The sequence below is a fragment of the Patiria miniata genome, unplaced genomic scaffold, assembly GCF_015706575.1.
Source record: "Patiria miniata isolate m_02_andy unplaced genomic scaffold, ASM1570657v1 HiC_scaffold_17, whole genome shotgun sequence".
Taxonomy (NCBI): domain Eukaryota; kingdom Metazoa; phylum Echinodermata; class Asteroidea; order Valvatida; family Asterinidae; genus Patiria; species Patiria miniata.
The window spans coordinates 13366644-13387991 of record NW_024037055.1 but is presented as its reverse complement, the minus strand read 5'-3'; the positions used below and the strand labels follow the sequence as shown (position 1 = coordinate 13387991).

The following is a 21348-nucleotide window of genomic DNA, read 5'->3' as shown; positions in this document are numbered from 1 at the left end:
CGGCCCATTCGCCCATAATAGCCTTAGTGGTGCTTGGCTTTTCAACCAGATTTTTTAAAATCAAATTTTAATGAAAGTACCCAAAATATATTTTGCAGGAAAATTTTCAACAGCAACTCACTGGTTACTGACATTTAATCAAGAACACAAATGTAAGAGGCATATCTACCAGTACTCAGTTGAATGCATGAAGCAGTTGAAGTCAGGAATCGATATTAATTTATTGCAGCCTGCTGCTTCTATTGTTGGCCTCCTTTTGAAAGGGAGAGAGAGAGAGAGAGAGAGAGACCTCTGTGCATTGCCAGAAGAAACGTGGTAGATTCTTTTAATTACTCGTGTTCTGCTATGCCTTTTTCCACAGACACGACTTTTGTCATTTCTTAATTAAGTGTATGGACGCTGTGTATGTACAAAACATGGTGTGTTGTGACCACTTTCATTAGACAAAGTGGGAGGGAGACACATCGCGTGCGCCAATCGGTACGTGCAAATTGCAAAAATAGGCTTGGGGACAAATTCTGAATTTACCCAGATTCCCACATTGCGTGTGACACTGGTACGTCCATTTTTGAAAGCTGTATCCAATGGTGTTTGCAATATCTGTCAAAGCTTTTCAATCCTTAGGGAATATTAATAAGGTTCCTATTCATATATGGTGTGCAGTAAAAATTTGTATGACACCTTCCTTCACAAATCGGTCAAAATTTGCTTCCTCACCTCCTGGCATACTGAATACAAACCAATGGGGGTCTTGACCAATAACCCAAGTAATAACAAGGCTGCATGTTTTCATAGGAGGGTTACTAATGTTAAAAAAAAAATTGCAGGCTTCCATGGTCAATACCGAGACCCACGCGAAGTTACGCTGATTTATGCTAATGAATTTGGTATTAACCCGCCAACAGATTAAGCTGAAACAAACAGATAAAGCCAAATTTTGGAATAGAGTTAGATGATATTAGTGTTCAACTGCTCATGAAATAACAAATTGTGAGGATTCCTAAAATTGAGAGAACCCAATGGAGGAGGGTGGACACCATCTTCCTATGGGGGCGATGTTCAAAACATATATCATGAAGCAGTTGAAGCATTGAAGCAGTTGAAGTCAGGAATCGATATTAATTTATTGCATCCTGCTGCTTCTGTTGTTTGCCTCCTTTTGAAAGGGAGAGAGAGAGAGAGAGAAAGAGAGACCTCTATGCATTGCCAGAAGAAACGTGGTAGATTCTTTTAATTACTCGTGTTCTGCTATGCCTTTTTCCACAGACACGACTTTTGTCATTTCGTAATTAAGTGTATGGACGCTGTGTATGTACAAAACATGGTGCGTTGTGACCACTTTCATTAGACAAAGTGGGAGGGAGACACATCGCGTGCGCCAATTGGTACGTGCATAGGGCGCGAAGTAGGCACGACTTTTTTAATTTAAATGTTAATGGACCTGTGGTATTTTTGCATGAGTTGCAGGCTTGACGGGAAGTGCATTCAAAAACAGCCTTGTGGTTGCGAATGCCGATTTGTAAGGGTTACGTTTTGAATGAAACAAGCTCAAAAACCATTCCACAGACAATTTGTTATTCGCAGCAAAATATTTGTAAATCGATTTCTCCAGTTTTGTAGACTGTATCGTCATGCAACTTTCGGAGTTTATATCCCTTATAATGATCCAACCATGTGCTAAAATTGTTAGGATGTGTTAAGTATTTTTTTGTTTAAATTGCAAAAATAGGCTTGGGGACAAATTCCGAATTTACCCAGATTCCCACATTGCGTGTGACACCGGTACGTCCATTTTTGAAAGCTGTATCCAATGGTGTTTGCAATATCTGTCAAAGCTTTTCAATTCTTAGGGAATATTAATAAGGTTCCTATTCATATATGGTGTGCACTGTGCAGTAAAAATTTGTATGACATCTTCCTTCACAAATCGGTCAAAATTTGCTTCCTCACCTCCTGGCATACTGAGTACAAACCAATGGGGGTCTTGACCAATATTGACCCAAGTAATAACAAGGCTGCATGTTTTCATAGGAGGGTTACTAATGTAAAACAAAATTTGAAGGCTTCCATGGTCGATACCGAGACCCACGCGAAGTTACGCTGATTTATGCTAATGAATTTGGTATTAACCCGCCAACAGATTAAGCTGAAATAAACAGATAAAGCCAAATTTTGGAATAGAGTTAGATGATATTAGTGTTCAACTGCTCATGAAATAACAAATTGTGAGGATTCCTAGAAATTGAGAGAACCCAATGGAGGAGGGTGGACACCATTTTCCCATGGGGGCGATGTTCAAAACATATATCATAGTCCAGTTGGCATTCCTATAGACGCAATGACCCAACCTAGAAATGTTCTTTCCTATGAACTTTTTTTGTTGATTTATACTCCCAAGGTGTCCTAGAACAAATTCAGCTTGGTTGCCCAAATATCACGTTTGGGCAACTCTGGTAATTTGCATAAATCCAAAATGGCCGCCAGACGCCATCTTGAAAATTTAACTCTTGAACCACTTGTCCTAGAATGATGTATAATATCTCTTTTAAGAGGTTTTGTGGTATGTAGAATCCATTTCTGGGGTTATTTTTAAGATTCGAGGTCAAATTCAGTTGCTAATGGTCAGGTCAAGGTCAAATTTGACCTCTTGGTGGACAATGAATGAAAACTTCGACTAACACGTACCTTTCAATCTCATTTATTGGTATCCATGCACATATGTCACATTATTTGTCATTGTCAGGATCATGTTATAAGGATTGTTCTTAAACAATAAATAAAAAGGTAGTTATCTACATGTAGTTATATACATGCTATGCTGCAAAAATATATCTGGTATCGCCTATAATCTTTATCCTTTACTCCCATTCATCATCTAAGTAATCAGGATCAACAAGACTGCCCTCAACATCCTCATGGTCTTCACTGTCCTGCTCCACACCATCCTCGGAATCCTCTCCCTCAACATCCTCCCCCTCATCATCCTCGATCTCTCGAGTCTCCACACGTCCCTCGTCTCCAGCCTGAGCATCTCCTTTCCTAGTGTACGGATTGCAGCAGCCCTCTTTTCCAGAGCAGTTACAGTATGATGTGCACGAAAGATGCTCTCTTTGACAGCCACAAGCCTTGGTGCTGCACTTCTTGCCCTGTGCCTTGCACTGACACTGAATCACATCAATTAACTCTGGTGGAGCTGGATCACCCTGAGCAATGGCAGGAGCGGGAATGCCATCCCGCATCTCCCACCCAAAGTGAGTGATATCAGCTGACTCGTCTGGTGGGGCTTGGTGTCCTGCTGCTTTCCACAACATGACCTGCAGGTGAGCCCGCAGCACGTGCTGCAACAGGTTGGCAGATGTTGGAGGAAGGGCCATGACTTTGGGAGTTTTCTTCTTCTTGGTGAAAAGTGAGAAGCGAGCAGATTCCATAGGTGTCTCTGGCGGCTGACCATACAGAGCAATGAAGAAGGGTTCTGCTGCCTCCATCAAATCTGCCCGTTCGATTCCTTTCTCACCCAGTACATCAGCCAAACCTTGGAAGTCCCCAGCGAGCAAGGTCTTTAGTGCACCGATCTTGCCTTTGCCATAGGGATATGATGTTGTGTCACAACCGCTGAGGGCATGCATGCCTAGCAGCTGCAGACATTTTGGTCCTAGGTTGGCGCAGGTGGCATTGATATCTAGCACTGTCCCATCCCATCGCTCCATCTGCACCTTGCACTGCATTTTCGTCCGATAGACCCAATAGACCAGCAGAACAAATACGTCTGTGTCGTCACTAAGCACACTGATCACACCCTTGTCGCTGTTGGCAGCCTGAAGAACATATGATATCATGGTAACGTCCGCCTCATCATGACCAAACACACCATCGTCCTGGGTCTCCATTGTCGCCTTATCTCCTAGATTGAAGGTACACAAGATGCTCGCCAGCATCCGCTTGTTATTCTTGCTATGCAGGATTACATCTCTTTTGGGCAGAGGACTTGTGATGGATAGTTCATAGTCGATGATAACTTCACCAGCTCGCCGCATTCTCTCGTGATCTTTGGCAGAGACATCTTGGTACTTATCAAAGACAACAATTTTCTCAGTACCATCTGGATAGCAATTTAAACGACCATGGATGGACGCAATCAGATCTGAGGCAGTGCCACCATGTGGCCACACAATGTGGTAGAACAGTTGTGAAACATCCACGATGACAATATCAGCAGGTGATGGCGAGACTTCAAGCACGCCGAGGCGTTTGACCAGACCAGACTTACTGGCTTTACGGAGACAACCATGCCCATCAATGAGCGATGACGGCACAGCACACAGCTCGTAGGCAAACAGAGGCTCAAGCTCCACCTGCCGCCGCTGACCAATCAGCAATAGCCGGAGAAAAATGTTCTCAAGGTCTATTACTGGCTTGGCCTTGTTGCCCTTGCCCTGATTCTTGAGAATATGCATCGTCTTGATGGGGCTACTAATTGCACTGTAGAACCCGTCAGGGAGACTGGCAATGTATTTGCTTTCCATCTTTTCTCCAATCACAATTGAATCCGCCACATTCACATCAGCGGAGGCACGTTGGCCAGTGACGGGATTGTATAGATGAGGGCGGTGATCTTCCAGTGGGTGTGGGTACTTCTCCACCTCTGCATCAATGAGACCCCGATCATGTGCATCAATGATGCGCCGGTGCTTCAACTCCTCCTTGTGCTGCTTCTGCGCCGATTGGCCTGGAGTATAGTCATAGTAGATAAAGTCCACACGGTCTGCGACGTGAACAGTGATAGGGAAGGCGTCGATCCACTCACAAACTAGCTCAGCAGAAAGGGTCATGCCCTTGAGAGCTCCCTTACCGATCTTGATGGCAGTCTGCTCACCAAACTGGTCAGCAGAGACAGCGTTCCAGTATCCATCATGGTGCCGACAGACAAGGTCCACTTTGTCTTCGACATGGAGTGCACGCATCTCCAGGAGGTACTGCATGAGATAGCGGGCGTACTGCACATGACCAGCGAGGAAGAAGTACTTCATCATGCGCTTCATGGTCAAATGCTTCAAGTAGATGTCACCCTCTCTCTCTGCACGCTCAAACTGGTGAATTAGGAGCATTGGGAGAAGGAAGTTGTCCACCCAGTGTCTGCCAGTGGGATGGAGGCGGGCACTCTCCAGATACATCTCTATCTGCTCAAATGTCTTTTGTCCAGTTGACAGAAAGCGCTTCAAGAGTGCTGCTGATACACCACGGAATGACCGCATGGCTTTCACCCAAGACTTTCCATTGAAAATACCTGTCAGCCCCCCATATGCTGCGGCAACATACACTTCCAACGCAGAACCTTTCATCAGCTTCGCGATGCAGCTAATGAACGACTGTATAATATGCATCCCACCAGGATGGGTGATGACATTTTTGAACTGCATAGGCTGATACCAGCACACCTGTTTGGTTACTGCATACAACTGCATGTCCATGCAAACATGAACATATGCCATCCCCATATCAACCAGTGACCTCTGCATGTAAGTGAGCGTTGTGAGGATAGTGTCTGGGTGAGAGGGTGGTGCATCAATCAGAGGACCAAACATATAGGTGGTCCCAGGTTTGAGTACGCCCTGGCTCCTGGTTAGCTGATTGTTGAAACCATTCCACTCCATAGCATCTTGCCCCTGACTCAGGCTGTTGAGCCACTGCGTGTCCTTCTCTTGGGCAGCCACCAGACTGGCCTGCTGAGCGCACACGTCGGCGTAGCTGATCCCAGTCTTGCTAGTAGGTACTGCAGGGGGCTTCACTTTCTTCGGACCAGTATAGTGCATAAGTGGAATGGCCCTGTTATTGCCCACAGACTTAGACTGCTTGGTCGTGAGGCGAGGAATGATGAGAGTACTGACACCAGGCTGAGTGCTGCCAGTCTCGATAATCCCAGCTGGGTGCATCTGAAATTCTGTTGCCATGGCGTGTGTCTCACGTCGACCATTTGGAGTTGACACCAGCAAGTCGAAGTTGTCATACCAGCCAAATACGAGTCCGACTGTCCGACTAAGCCCCATCATTCCATGCAACGTTGCAGAATTGTCACTTACATACTTGGCCGCCGACTTGCGGAACCGCAGCACCTCATCATAAGACACAGTGCATCCATGTTCATTTAAGATGTCAATGAGATATCTGCTACCAAACTTGTGGTGTAGTTTGACACCCAACCCAAGTGTTGTTTGGTTACGTGTTTTGGTAATTTGATATTGTATGGATTGCGAAAGACTCAGTGATGTTTTTGTGACTTCACTGTTTGATATTAGCTTGGAGATAAACCTAAGCAGTGTAGTACTAGTTTGTTGTTTTGTCTTGGCATGAGTGAAATCACCAAGATCATAGTTTTTGTTGTTGACTGGAATACCACGTGCCTCCGTTGTGATCTTTCTTACCAAGGCATCCTCTTTCTCCTCATCCACAGTGTCTACTTTGGAAACCTTAAAAATTCTACCAACATACTCACGGAATCCAACAATGGATGCACAACCTTCAATGCAAAGTACTACAACATCATCACCCAAGTGCGTAACCAGCTTAGTAAACATTTGCTTTCGTGTCAACTGACCACCATAACTCACATACTTATCGTGTAGTTCAATGGATGTCCAAGTATATATCTTTCGATTAATATACATCTCATCAACAAGCAATTGCAATGCTTTATCATCCAGTGTGGGGGTCTGTTCAGAATAAACGGGCATTTTCCTAAATTCGTCATAACAGCGTACATGATATTGTGCCTCAGCGGCAGATAAATCATGTACACCATGACAACGCAAAGCAACTTCCCTACTCCACACATCATTACGGTCATTACAATATTGCAATACAACAGCTTTGAAAGGTGGAGCATCTTTGACACCTTTTCTTTCGCACTGTACTACCCTTTCCCACCTTTCAGGATGTTTAGGGTTTACAGCAGTGTTGGAGCAAAGGCTTTGACCCTCAAGGCCAAGGCCAAGGCCAAGGCTTTGACCCTCAAGGCCAAGGCCAAGGCCAAGGCTTTGACCCTCAAGCCTCGAGGCCAAGGCCAAGGCTTAACCCTCAAGGCCAAGGCCAATGCCAAGGCCCTGTTTTATGAAATGACCACTGATATAGAACTAATTATAGTCACATGAATGACACATCATCACGCAAGGGCGGATCCAGAACACAATTTGGGGGGGGGGGGCAAAGAAATTGTGGTCCCCCCAAAAAAAGTGGGTCAAAAAATGACGGCTTGGGCTTCGGGGCCCGCTTAAGGGCCCCGAAAAAATGTTGGATTCAAGATGCTCTGTGGTGCGATTTGAGGCAATTTCTGACCATTTTAACCGATGTTTTTTGAGGAAAAGATGGTGGTGTACTCATTGCCTGCCTTTATTACGACGTCACATAAAAAAAAAAACGGTTTCGTTTTTTTTGGGGGGGGGGCATGGCCCCTTTTGGCCCCCCTGGATCCGCCCTTATCATCACGAAGTGCTCGTTACGACGAACAACATTTCTTTAATTGCAATCAACATGCTCACATAGGCCTACGCCATTTTATGACTGCACTGTATCTATTAAAGTATAAGTTCAGGTCTTCAATATGGTTTAATTAAACAAAATAATGATTTACTTCTATATTGACACACAATTCTCCCAAGTGTAACAAAAGGGGATCCAAGAAACTGATTTGGGAATTTTTTATTTGCTGGCCCAACATGGTCAGAAATGTCAGCATTATCTAAAACAGATACATGCAAATCTTTAGCACTTATCAGGGAGACATATACAACCAATCAGATCTATTCCATAGTTATGTGCAATTAAAGTGATCATCTTATTAGCCCCACAAGTGTACGGAATATTTTTGCAGCAAATCTACTACAATGGTAACAAAATGTGATGCTACAAAAGTGGAAGTGTGCCAAACACACAAATCTACAGGGTGCTTCCCTCCTCCATGGTAATACAATTAAAATGGTAACAGCAAAATTACGAACAGATTTATCTGGAAAATGTAAAAATCTATGGGCCTTGAAGAGCCTTGACTCAAAATTGCAAGGCCCTGAACCCTCAAGGCCAAGGCCAAGGCCAAGGCTTTTGCCCTCAAGCCTCGAGGCCCAGGCCAAGGCCCTAAAATCCAGCCTTAAGGCAGCCTTAAGGCCAAGGCCCAGCATCAAGGCACTACATCACTGGTTTACAGTTTCACAAGCTTTACCACAAAACAAGCATTATTTCTTGAAATCAAACTCTATTACTTGTGACCTTCTTATTCTGGCAACTGGTGGCTCATCAATATCAACTGAACCATCCTTCCTCTTCTTTGCCACAAGTTTTTTGATATGATCCTTTGAGGTGAATGAACAATAACAGTTTTTATGAAGTTCCACCGATGCTTGATCTCCTTGAGAGTCCAAAATAGTCTGCATTCTGCTAAGAGACTCGTGGTCATATCGCTCTATTGCGCACTCAATCACTTTCTTCACGGCTTGTAGCTTGAATGTTTTGAGGGGTCCAGACCTGCTGCAAGTTGAGAGGAGGCACTTCCCATCATCAAGTGCTGCATTAGCCATCTCAAATCCTAAAGAAAAAGAAAAGAATAGAAAAATAGGGTCAGGGGCGAAAATCCTGGGAGGGGAATGGGAGGTACATTGTATATACATGTATCCCCAACTTGTATACCAGAGGGGATGGGCTATGGAATCAACCCCCACCCCTCTTTTTCGTGATGAGGAAATCAAAATGCGGATCTTGAGGTATTTTTCGAACATCCCAACAAACCCAATGTGTTTAACTAAAAGCAAAAAAGCTTTAAAAATGCGCAGTTTTGATGTACCGTAAGCGTGAGTATACATGTTAATATATTGTTACATCTATATTTTGAAGGGCGCCCCCTAGTGTAATGTGGTGTCCAGCCCCCCCCCCCCCCCCCCCTCCAGCCTGCCTGTCGAATTTCCCCCACTCACCGGCAAAGATTTACTCCAATGTATAGGGTCCTTTATGTGCCAAAACATCTAAAACAAATGTGACAGTTAGCCTTGACCTTGACCTTGAAATGGAAAAAAATAACACAAATTTGAGTTCTCACCATTTTTTACGGGTAATTGGGGCTGATATTGTTTGATTATCTATTTTTGGCATCATTAACTATTAAAGTGTAAGTTTTAGTTGATTTTTTTTTCATTGTCCACCAAGAGGTCAAATTCGACCTTGAACTGGCCATTATCACCTGAACTTGACCTTGAATTAAAAAAATAACCCCAGAAATGGATTCTACACATCACAAAACCCCTTAATGGATATATTATACATCATTCTAGGACAAGTGGTTCAAAAGATAAATTTCCAAGATGGCGTCCGGCGGCCATTTTGAATTTATGCAAATTAGCAGAGTTGCCCAAACGTACCATTTGGGCAACCAAGCTGAATTTGTTCTAGGACCCCATGGGAATGCAAATCAACAACAAAAGTTCATAGGAAAGAACATTTCTAGGTTCAGAAAATTTCTACTGGATTATCATGGATACATTAGTCAATAATTTTCTAGGGACGTTACAATAAACAGCCACTCACGAAAAAAAAAAAAGTTTTGGAAAAAAGTATGCAAAAAATCGTGGAAAAGGGGAATTTATGTTCTTCCAGCTAATCATGGTAACTCATATGGCTGTGCTTTTCTCCGAATGTCAAATTTTCAGTGGGGGGGGGTCAATTGGGGGGGATGGCGCAAACTTTTTATGGGGAGGGGGGCATTTCCCCCCCCCCCCTTCCCCGGAATTACACCCGTTTTGGGGTGTTCCAAGGAGCTGCAAATAGGTCATTCGGGATTCCAGGTCACATAGGTAGTACACTCCACAGTGGCGTAGCACGGTCATTTTTATTGGGAGGTGGGGATAAAAAAAAAATTGAAAAGGGCACTTGCACATCTGTGGTGAAATGTAGACAGTTTTTTTTCTCCGGACACTTGGCCTCCGTAAAATCAAAAAGCATTGGGGGGGGGGGGGGGGGGCTGGTACAATCTGTCAATGGGGGCGCTGTTCAACACCGACGATTATGCACACAAAGGGCCAATATATGGTGCTTTTCACGGCGATACATGTGCAAAATTCAGAAAAAGACACCCAAAACAGCAGATGCCACAAAAAAGGGCTCCAATTCTTCTTTTAAATGGGAACTTGTTCAGAAAAAAAGGGCACTTCGTAAAAACAGGCCACTCTTTACAAATTATTGGGGGGGGTTAAGCCTGTTGAAAAAAAGGGCATTTGAATTGGAAAAAGGCAGTCTATAAAAAATATTGGGGGGGGGGGTAAATACCCCCTTACACCCCCCCCCCTCCCGCCCCCCCTCCCGCCCCCCCTCCCGCCCCACCTTTACAAATTATTAACACCCCCCCCCCCCCCCACCGCTGGCTACGCCTATACTTCAATGAGCAAGAGAATTGCAGCAGTTGCAGTAGAATCCTTATCACAGTAAAGTTCAGCCTCCAGATCTAGACATGTTCAAACCATGTTCAAACAATGGCCCAGTTGTTTGAACTGGGCCATTTAGCGTTAAGCTACTTTTTTTCCCAATGAAATGATGATAATATTGCACACACAAAAAACCCACGTTACTGATCTGATTAAAAGAACAAAGTGGGGGTTTTCATCATCTCTTCCTGGCCACTAACCTTTTTTTTAAATATTTGAATCTGAAAACAGTCCCATCGGGATAATTTTGCTGATGATCGAAAATTCAAATATTTGGTATATTCAGCACAGCAGTACACACTGCCTACTCTGACTTGTTTCTTACAACTATTTCTTCGTTCCAATGTTTGAATTTTCACCCAGTATGCACTGATGTCAGCCTGCCATCACTGCCCAGTGGAGTGACGTGTGAGTTTGCACATCGCTGCCTTGGTGTGCGATGCTGCACTGAACTGGATCTTGAAATCACTGTCTTGTCAGTCAACATGTGGCTAATTCTAGATCCCTGCGAATTCACGCTGTCCTTTGGGTTGGGAATGTGGTCCTTGACGTTCACCATATTTGACTACCACTGGGGTGAGTGCATTTCATTTTGCTGATCAATTCGCCACCGTTTTCATGAAGGGACGGGCATGTGGATTTTGAAGGAAAAAATGTTTTCGAAATAGTCACAAGAGAATTTTCCTCCTATTTTAAAACTGCAAAAACTACTACTTTGCAACTAGTTTATGTAATAAGGAGAAACCTGCACATGATTCTTTAAAAGGTTAAATTTTATGTGAACCCAGTAATTAGAATTACCACAGTGGTTAATGGGCCAAAATTAATTAGTAAAGATGTGTGTCCCTTCATGAAAATGAAAATACCAGTTTTCCTACATTTACGCCCTTCTGTTCAATGTGTTTTTCCATAGGGAAGGGATATATCAAAGATGTCCTTCCCTGAAAATGAAAATCTCGGTTGACCTTTTTTTAGGCTTACGCCTTTCCGTGCGATACATTTTGCACGTGTTCAAGGAACAGGCATGGTCGCGTCTTTTTGTGAAAATGCAAAATGCAATTATAGAGATGCCTGCCGCTGGCATCATTAATGTAATTTAGAAATTAATGGTATTTTGCTTACAGAAGTATGTCAGAATGTTTAAGTACGATGTTTACGTCCCTTTGTGAAAACGATGACAGTTCTCTTACCGTGGAGATTTTTATCCATGCAGATTGTGTGTTTCTTCAGCTGTTAACACAATTAAAAATTGTTGACTCTTGTTGACCGAGAGGAAAGTACCGGTCCCAGAATTCAGAGCATTTTACAGTTAAAGATCATTAGCTTTTCATGCATTTTGTTTGTTTCTAATAATAACACCTCTCAAAATCCAAACAAGAATGTTCAAATCCTAACCTATTGAAGTTGCAGCTCAGTAGATATTACACATTTGAAGACAACAGTGAAAAAAACATGCATAACCTTTTGATCACGAAACATAATTTCATCCATATATAGCACTCTTTATTTCCAAAAATCAGTCCATTGACTGATTGTTGAAAATCACCGACATTCCTTGATTTCTTCTAAATGACAGCAGCGAATAATTTCACGGGGTGTTTAGTATCGGTATCATCTTTAATCCAAATAAGCTTTTGACAATAAATTGGTTGGTTACTTCTGGGATAAACGCATACAATCCAATATAACTTTGAATATAGCTTGTCTTCTCAAAATTCCTACCAGATTGAGCCAGATGTTTTACCATGCAAATCATGTCAATCTGAACATTTTTTTTTAAATTGAACCCAGGTACCCAGGAAGAGTTGAAGATTGGCAAAGCCTTGACCCTGATCTACACCATTGACAAGCTGACTGAGGACAAGGTGTTTGTATTGGACCTAGCACTGTCCCTGTGCCTGCCAGACTCAGACTGTGACTCGCCCTCTATTGACATCCTCAAGAAGACCAGAGTGCCGATACCACTCTGCAACGAGAACGCTACATTCTCACTTCCTGGTGAGTTTATTTCCACAGGTTCCTCGTATTTCAGCAGTACTTTGTTGAAAACTGACATCGTTTAGAATTTTTTGTGTGGTCCTATATCTTGAGTATTTTTGAATCAATATATTTTGCAGGTTTGTAGGGTTAGGGTCAATACCTAATAAAAGTTCGTCTTGACCTCTGAACTGTACGATTCATGTGAACTTTTTTGACCATCATATTGTCACTGTTTTTATTAAGTGATGGATAGATCTGTCCATTTTTGGATATTCTAACATTCCGTGACAGCCTGTACATGATTACCAAATTTCAAGACACGCAATTGCATGGTTCGTTAAGTATGCTAATTATTCAAAGTAAATAATCTGACACTCTCAGTTTTGACAAAGTGACGAATCTCTATTTGTCACCGATTCTCATTGATTTTACATGTGTGCTATATTTAGATTTATGTAGCCTATACTATTTGCGTTCGACTAAGTGACGAATCTGTATTATTAAATATCATTTTACATAAGCGAGCTCTGTGTATAAACATATGGTACAATTATTACGCATGATGAAGTAGAATTTTCGTTTGACGCAGTGTGGAATAGTAATTAATGTCTGCTAATTAAACATGATTTTATGAAACACATGTTTTTGAGCGATTTAACTACTGGGCTATCGCATCAGTTATGTATTTCAATTTTGGAGGAGAAATGTATACAAAAACGCAATTTGCAAAATGGACCAACTTCAGATGCGATTTTTTTCAGAACTTGGTCTTGCAGATGTGTGCGCAGATTTGTCTCTTCGTCAAAACGGTGCCGATATGAAGTTTGAAGGGGAGATCATTTTAAGCATGAATTTTATTCATTAGGGGATGGAACTATCAAGGGTTTCTTGGAGATGGTCGGCCAGAATGCTGCTGAATCTGCCGTGGATGCAATTCTGGAGCATCTAGGACTGTCTGTAAGTCTTGTACTGAGTGTACTGAATTATATAGGGTGCGTTCGAGTAGCTCACTTGGATTGACTGTCGTTAGCCACAACAGCCGTGCTAATCGAATGCTCAAACACAGGCCATGACGATCTTCACGTGCAACCATAGCTGAGGCCTGATCTATAGCCATTGACAAAACACCCTTTTCGTACTGAGTCTACTTTATGATTGATTGTCAGGCTGGAATTATAACCTCTAAAGTCGCAATGAGATCAATAATAATTTTGTTAACACTTCAAATAAAGTTGATTTTTGGGTCCACACGACCTTTCCACTGACTGGCCGCCATATTTGTCCAATTCTTGGAATGAGCAATGCATGCGTGCGACATATTTCTACCATTTACTCTGCTCCACAAGCAGGGTCTGTGGTGGCTGACCCTGGTGAGCCCCGAGAATGACGTCAGAGCTTATTGAATGGCACGGGGCTAACCCAAGTCCATCAGAGCTAATCGAACGCACCCAATAAACCATATTACGTCAAAACAGTTTGTGTAAAAACAATTTTCCATCTATTGATACAGATTTTTTTTTAAAAGCATGTTAATGACTGAGGACCTTGTAGAACAAATTAAAAGATCAAAATTAAAAGGAAAAAGTCTGAATAAATTTCATTTTCTGAATAATACTAAGATAATACAACTCTCATTTCTTTTCAGGAATACATCAGCCGTGAACCATGTGTCCGTCCACAAGTTACTCAGAATGGTTGGCAGAGAAGTAAGTCAGTACAGTTTTCCTCTTTAGAGTTCTGAGTTTATCCCTGATCTGATCATGTGAGTTCATTAGTGAGACTAATTCCCTGCCATGGAACTTTCTGTTACTTTAAAACTTCCGTTCATTTCTTGTTATAGATAATTACTCGTCATTGTTTCAGATAGGCATGTTGCTTTCGTCTGATTTTGCAGTAAGACCCTTTTGAAGGCTTTTATTTGTCTATATAAATTGTCTCACATTGACGGCATATTTCATTTCCCTCCCTAGTTTGTCCCAGAGATGTCAGACTTCCCCACCTGCCCCAAAACCTGATCTGCACCCTTCCAGAGAAGTGTCTAGGGTTCGATTGCTGTCTGGAGCTTCCCATCCCAGGGATCAGTCCCATCAGCACCCAGGTCTCCTTCATCTTTGATCCCTGTAACTATCAGCTGGCGGTCAGTTTAGGCAGCTGGAGACTGAATCTGCAAATCTTGTCCTATCAGTGGGGTCAGCTGGAAGAAATCACCATTGGAGATCCTATCACTCTGAGGTATTTTTTTCATACTCCATAAGCTTCATCATCAATTTCTATAGTCGTGTAAATTTAAAAGCAAAATTTAAGCTTCACAGTTTTCGTGAAGATCAGAGTGTCTAATCATCATATTAACTTTTGTTTTTTGAGCCTTGAATATTAACAAAAATATAACATATAACACAAGAGTAATTAATTTTGAAAACAAGTCACAAAGCAAGTGGTATTCCCATTTAAGAGGCCCATTAAAAGTTGCTGTTCTCATGACGGGACAAAACATCTTATTTAGCAATCCGATTTCACATTTGAAATGAATTATTCTTTTTGAATTAAACCTAATTTTAATTTTTTTAATTTAAAATTTAAATTGAAAGTAAATTTTTAAATTGAAATTGAAAACTAATATTGAACTTTTAAAATTTGTTTCTAAGCCAGTTTGCAGTCCCAGAGTTGGGCAATAGTTGCTTTGGCCAATTCTTCATACTTTGTCCTTTGCTAATTCATAGTATTTTGTTCCAGACAATTTTAGTTATACATTATTTATTTAATAAAACTTTGTATTGCATTTTATTGGACCATCAAAACATGTAGACCTGTATTTAGACCTGTATTTTCCTAATACTTTATACACAACAAAGTTTTTGTCGGCATGCCTTGATTTTTTCTTAAGTCAGTATTTTTTGTCACGTTAAACAAACCATTTGATTGCGTTGTTCCTCCATTAACATCCTTCCCGCTTGATGTCTTAACCACTCAACTTACGCACTTGCTGAGGTCGGCTTGCCAATTCCTATCTGATAAGATTATATTGATGCACTATTGTGCAATATACGTAAAGAAATCTTCTTTTCTGCCATTTCAGTCTGACCATCGACAAGTTAGATGCCCAGGAATCCTTCCAGATCTCTCTGGACATCGCCATCTGCATCGACAGTGACTGTACAACCACACCAGTCCTTCAGGATTCCCTGGTACCTATCCCATTCTGTAATCTCAATGCTTCCTTTGAGCTGCCAGGGGATGGCAGCTTTGCAGGTCTTGCCCGGGAGCTCGCCGGGAACGTCGGGGAGTTGGCTATTCAGGCTGGTCTCCGAAAACTAGGAATCCAGGTAGCTTACAGAAATTATGCTGTATTATTTTTTGATATTAAATTCAATTACTACTTTGTGCAAATGGGTCATTCTATAAATTTGGGGTCCACTTATTTTCCTGTCCCTGTTACATCTGACATATATGATTTTATAATTCTGATGCACTCCTTAATGCGGTCGTCCTCGAAGAGTGATTATGAATAGCAAACTACCTACCTTATTAATAAAAAGTTCTTAATGATGGCATATAACAAAGTACCAAGGTAACAGGGCAAGAAAAATGTCACACTTTGGGCCCTAGAATGACTCACATGCCAGTACAAAACAAATCGACGCTGCTGGGAATTAAGCTTTCCTAAATTGTCAGTGTTGCAAGGAAGTTCACTGGCACTTCTGTTCATGAAGTGAAAATGTCCTTTTTGCAGACAATGTTGTGCAGTGGTAGTCTCTGAAATGTGACAAAATTTGGCAGCATGAAAAAAATTACTTAGTTGAATTAACCAGCAATGTAGTTCGGGAAAAATATAACTAGCGGCAGCTTTTTTTGAACTTTTCTCCAATATGTAGATGGATTTTCTATTAAATAACTAACTGGTGCAGTAGTTCACACAAACAGATGCATGTTTAAAATAAAGTGTTTTTAATTCTCCATATTTTGACTATTTCTTTCAGCAATATGTGAGTAACCAGCAGTGTGATATGGAGGTCCTTGCCCCGAGTGAAAATAGTAAGTTCAGAGTAACTATGTAGCATAATAATAATAATAATAATAATAATAATTTGGGAGGCTATTAATCATCCTTACTCGCAGCTGGTATGCTGAATTGCGAAGGACGCGGCTACAACGTGGTCGGGCCGCTGGCACGTAAAGGCACCTATGGCTGCCGGCCACATCGACCCAAGTATGACCACGGAGCACAGCCTGAGATCGAAAGTGTTTGATTTTTCCGGAGGGAGGAAAACCGGAGGGCCCGGAGAAAAACCCTCGTGGCACAGGAGAGAACCAACGCACAACTCTACTCACATGTGATCCGCGGCCAGGATTTGAACTGTGGTCACCTTGGTGAGAGGCGAGCGCTTTACGCACAAGCCACCCACAGCTGGAATTCACAGGGGTCAATGCAGCAATGACGAACATAAGAGCCCTCTCAAACAAAGCATTGAGTTTGTGCATGCTTCCTATAAGCTAGTTGAAGATTATCCTGCTAGCATTCTGCATGTAATGGCACCAACACTTGAAACACTGAAAATTGAATTGAGGAAGAGGCAATGTAATCATACTGTACATGTTTAAAGGTTATTTTTCTTAAACTGCAATTCATTTTACCTTTTAATCAGAAATGAGTCTATTATATTGCAAAGATTTGTCAACTCTCTTCAGGACATATCCAAAGCAAATCCCATTTTAAACTTTTGTGATACCCGCAACTGTGATAATTTTTATTATTTTGTGACCATGTCCACACTTTTTACAAGGTTGAACGATCTAGAGTCGCCACATTCAGTAGCCGTCTCTGAGGGCATTTTTAGTTGAAATAAACTAATAATGAACGAGTAAATTCCCTTCATACCTCAAATTTCAGGCAAAATGTAGTCCACTTTATATCCCTGAGAGTTATAAATTGGACTTGAAGATTACACGTCTGAATTATACCTTACCAGAAATGTTAATCTGCAACCAATTCTTCCACTGTCCACAACAGAATGTCCAATTCTGAGAGTGCCACCTCCAAACAACTTCCTGACCTGCACAGTGGATGACCGCTGCCTGGGCCTGACATGCTGCGCCTCGCTTGACCTGGTCTTCACTCGGCTGTCCACCACCGCTTACGCCCTCCTAGACCCCTGTGAATTCCAGCTGTCTGTCGGGCTGGGGTCCTGGTCCAAGAATCTCACCCTCTTTGAATACGACTGGGGAGTGGATAAAGTGCTGGATATCAGTGACTCTGTCTACATAGCGTAAGTATGCACACTTGGATTCCTGTGTTCAAATGGATGGAAGAAATTCCATTAAATAGAATTAGATGTTACACTCGGTTGATTTTCATTAAGTTTATTGGGAATTCATAAACACCAATAATATTAGTCACTTATGATCAACATTCGTGGAGATTTACCTTGTTTTATAATTAAGCAGTGGCGTAACTTAATTTTATTAACCAGTTCGCCTTACGGCCGTATATACACACAAAAGTTTTCCGAATGTCAGATCGGATGACTAAAAAACCCGCAAAAACAAAGGCCGGAAATTATCTGTCAGCGAGCCACAGCCACCAACCGAGGCCCGGTATATGACTCTGCAGCCCCAGGGTAATGGCTTCAACCCGCCTGGCATTTCGGTCGAGTGAATATTAAACCCGTGCCTCGGTCCGTTCTTGTCAAAATAAACTCGACCTCAACTGGTTTTAAAAAGAACAATACAGTTTTTTTTGCTGGAATACTGTTTTGAAAAACTGTTATGAAAAAAAGAGGGAGGGGGTCTCAGACTGGTCATGGAACGTGTGTACGAAACCATTTGCACGCTCGGGCAAGAATGGCCAGTTCAATCTGTAAGCGATTGAGATGGAACAGTTACATGAACATTCTGAATCACATATTTTTCAACTATTTATGTTCAGATACAATGTTGACAAGCTGAGTGAGCAGAAGGAGTTCCTTATTGACCTGTCAGTAACCCTGTGCATAGATGGCACCTGTCGACCAATCCACCTGCTGCAGGCAGCTCATGTACCCATACCGATCTGCAACCCCAATGCCACCTTCACCCTACCTGGCAATGGCACCATCGGTGACTACCTGGATTACTTGGGAGATGAAGTCACGGATGCAGCTATAGACCTATTGCTGGACTATCTCAACCTCAAGGTAGATGAGCAAGCCGTGATTCTGTCATTCAACTACACAAACAATGTATTTCTAATGGTCCGTATTCACAGTGTCCTTTGCGTGAGATGAGATTAACCCCCCCCCCTAAAAAAAATGTTTTGAATACTGATGAGACCTCCCACAATACAAATCCTGGGTTTGATGCAGTCTGCCTTATTCTGCATGTAGATGTAGTTATAGCTTTGCAACTCAAAGCCATTTAAGAAGGCAGTGTGTAGATAAGTCTCAGTGCTTTTACTTATTGTTGTACTGCTTGTTTTTGCCAGAACTATCTCTCCAGGAATCCTTGCAGTTTGCCTCCAGCATTGCCGGCTGGTAATGACAGTAAGTCCCATTCATATCTTTACACAGAAAATGTTAATCTTTTGAGTTTGTGTATAACATGTTATTCCTATATTGTTAAAGGTACAGTCCATCATTTGCAGCTATCCAAAAAGTAAGTGACGTAATTATTGTTGAAAAGCACACTTGGTTTAAATATGGTAATTGGACTAAACTCCCAGTGAAATTATTCTTCTAGTATGCTGTCATTTTTAAGAAATCAATGAAAAAAGGCCTCTCCGACGATGCATATAATTTCCGTTGGTAGTTCGTTTTTTTCGGCGTAGCGCGCCCAAGTGTTGACACGACGCACACATGCCCGCAGTTGCTATAATTCGTCGGTTCAGTGCGCGACATCGCGTAGCTGCAATCGGCTCAGTGAGAACGTGTCTCGGATGCTGAATTCAGGCCCGATTCAAAATATGACTCAGCAACTTTTGATTTGAAATCGAAAAACTGGAATATTGTTTTCTCTGAATACACAGCGTTCACTGAGCTGATACTTCATCAGGATAGTTGTTCAGCACCCTTGTTTAGATTTTGAGCACTTGCTTCAAACAAACAAAATGCACAAATTACAAATGAGGACGCTACCTTTAATCAAATGATCAATTTAAGACCAATTTGTCTTAAAAATAATATTTTAACAAATGCTCATATTCTTAAAAGACATGAAAGGAATTTGAACTTCAATACTTTAATAAATGTTTGTTCACAATAGGTAATAGCAAACTGTTATTCTGCCATTTGCCATAATTCCATTCCAGGTTGTCCCGTGCAGTTTCCACCCACCCCTCCCCAGTTGTCTTGCCGTATCGGCAGCCGTTGCACGAGTCTCCACTGCTGTCTGAATCTAGACTTGAAGGTGACTCAGATCAGCTCCAAGGCCTGGTTTATCATCGACCCCTGTGGCTATACACTGTCTGTCGGGCTAGAGTTGTGGTTCTTCAACATATCGTTGTTTTCTTACGAGTGGGGAGCCATGGAAAGTTTCATGATTGGAGATGCTCTTGATGTGAAGTGAGTTTGTGTAGTAATAAGAATTTGTCCTGTTACTTTTGGAAACAATTACATTTTCAGAAGTGGTCAAGCACCAGTTTAATATGTGTCGTTGTAAGCCATCACTACAGCAAATATGGGATACACAGAAATTATATGTTATAATCTTTACTAAACCGGCACATTCTTTGGTTTTGTGTATTTCGCATATTCTTTTCAGTGTGCACTCCAGTCAGTATACACAGGGGCGGATCCAGGATTTTCAAAAAGGGGGGCACAAAAACTTTGTGCGCGTTGCACACATAACGAGACTGAAGCGCGAAATCCCTTGCGGGCAGGGTTGAGGGCACTGGAAGCTCTACGATTTTAGATGTTGTCTCCTACATCATGAGTACTTTAAGCCATTAAGAGCAAAATTCACAATGTTTATTTTTTACTTTTAATAACACTATTTTTGCCTATCAAATATAGAATTTAAAGTCACTGTTGATGTAAGTTGAAAATGAACCCCAAAATTAGAAGGTGCTGATGACAGCCCCCGGGTGAAAAAAAAAATGAACATGTGTTATTTTGCGAGCGAGCGGAGCGAGCGAGCCAAAAAAAGTCATGTTTACTATTAAAACATACATTTCTACCCAGAAATTTGCCTTGCAAACAAAGAAAATAAAATAAATTGAATTTCATTAGGGGACAGCCTGCCCCAAGCAGCCCCTACCCCCACCCCACCCCACGGCTGAGCAAATCAACCGGCCCAGAAAATTTCTCCGTCCCAATTCCTTTGAAAAATGTTGTTTAACTTATAAGCCTGCTGAGTATTACATTACGAATAGTCTTTACAAACAAAAAGAAGAAATAAAACTTTATTTCAAAACCATCTCGATTGTCATAAAAAAAATTGATGATATTAGCAAAATTTCTCCGTAGCGTTTAAATGTTTAGTCAAGACTTCAAAAAGACTGCCGCCTGTGTCCCAGTATAATGTGAGGTAACTGCGGTCACATATATACTTACTTTGTATATACACTTGTATACACTTTAACCACCATTTTTTTCCATGTTCTTTTGAAGTCTGCAGGCTAAATAATTTAAGACGAAATGAATCGTCTGCATTCTGCAAGTGTTGTCGAATCACTTCAAGAAATGTCAAGGCCTGAGGAAAATCGTTTATTTGTATTTTTTTGGGGGGGGGGGCTCCGATTTTCTTAAAAAAAAAAAAAAACAACCTTTAATTTAACGGAAATGCAAACTGCATCAAAATTCCAAATTCCAAAATATGAAAAAGTTTGTCTGCACAAATTTCCCGAAAGTGGCAGCATTCCTGAGCTGTTATCAAAGGCCTTAAAGTTCGGTGGCCTACAGCTGAACCCAAATGTATATGCTTTGTAACGAACAAGAGTGGC

General features: G+C 41.7%; 1 protein-coding gene across 1 annotated transcript in view; it reads left to right on the top strand.

The window, feature by feature from the left end:
* Positions 1–21348, top strand: part of LOC119723897 — a 144621-nt gene that overhangs the window by 17188 nt on the left and 106085 nt on the right. Inside the window, exons 6-16 of the mRNA XM_038194800.1 lie at positions 10821–11033; positions 12249–12455; positions 13303–13394; positions 14083–14143; positions 14408–14669; positions 15514–15760; positions 16415–16469; positions 17446–17701; positions 18361–18607; positions 18895–18952; positions 19717–19969. Coding sequence (XP_038050728.1) covers positions 10821–11033; positions 12249–12455; positions 13303–13394; positions 14083–14143; positions 14408–14669; positions 15514–15760; positions 16415–16469; positions 17446–17701; positions 18361–18607; positions 18895–18952; positions 19717–19969 — 1951 coding nt within the window. The remainder of the gene's footprint in view (positions 1–10820; positions 11034–12248; positions 12456–13302; positions 13395–14082; positions 14144–14407; positions 14670–15513; positions 15761–16414; positions 16470–17445; positions 17702–18360; positions 18608–18894; positions 18953–19716; positions 19970–21348) is intronic.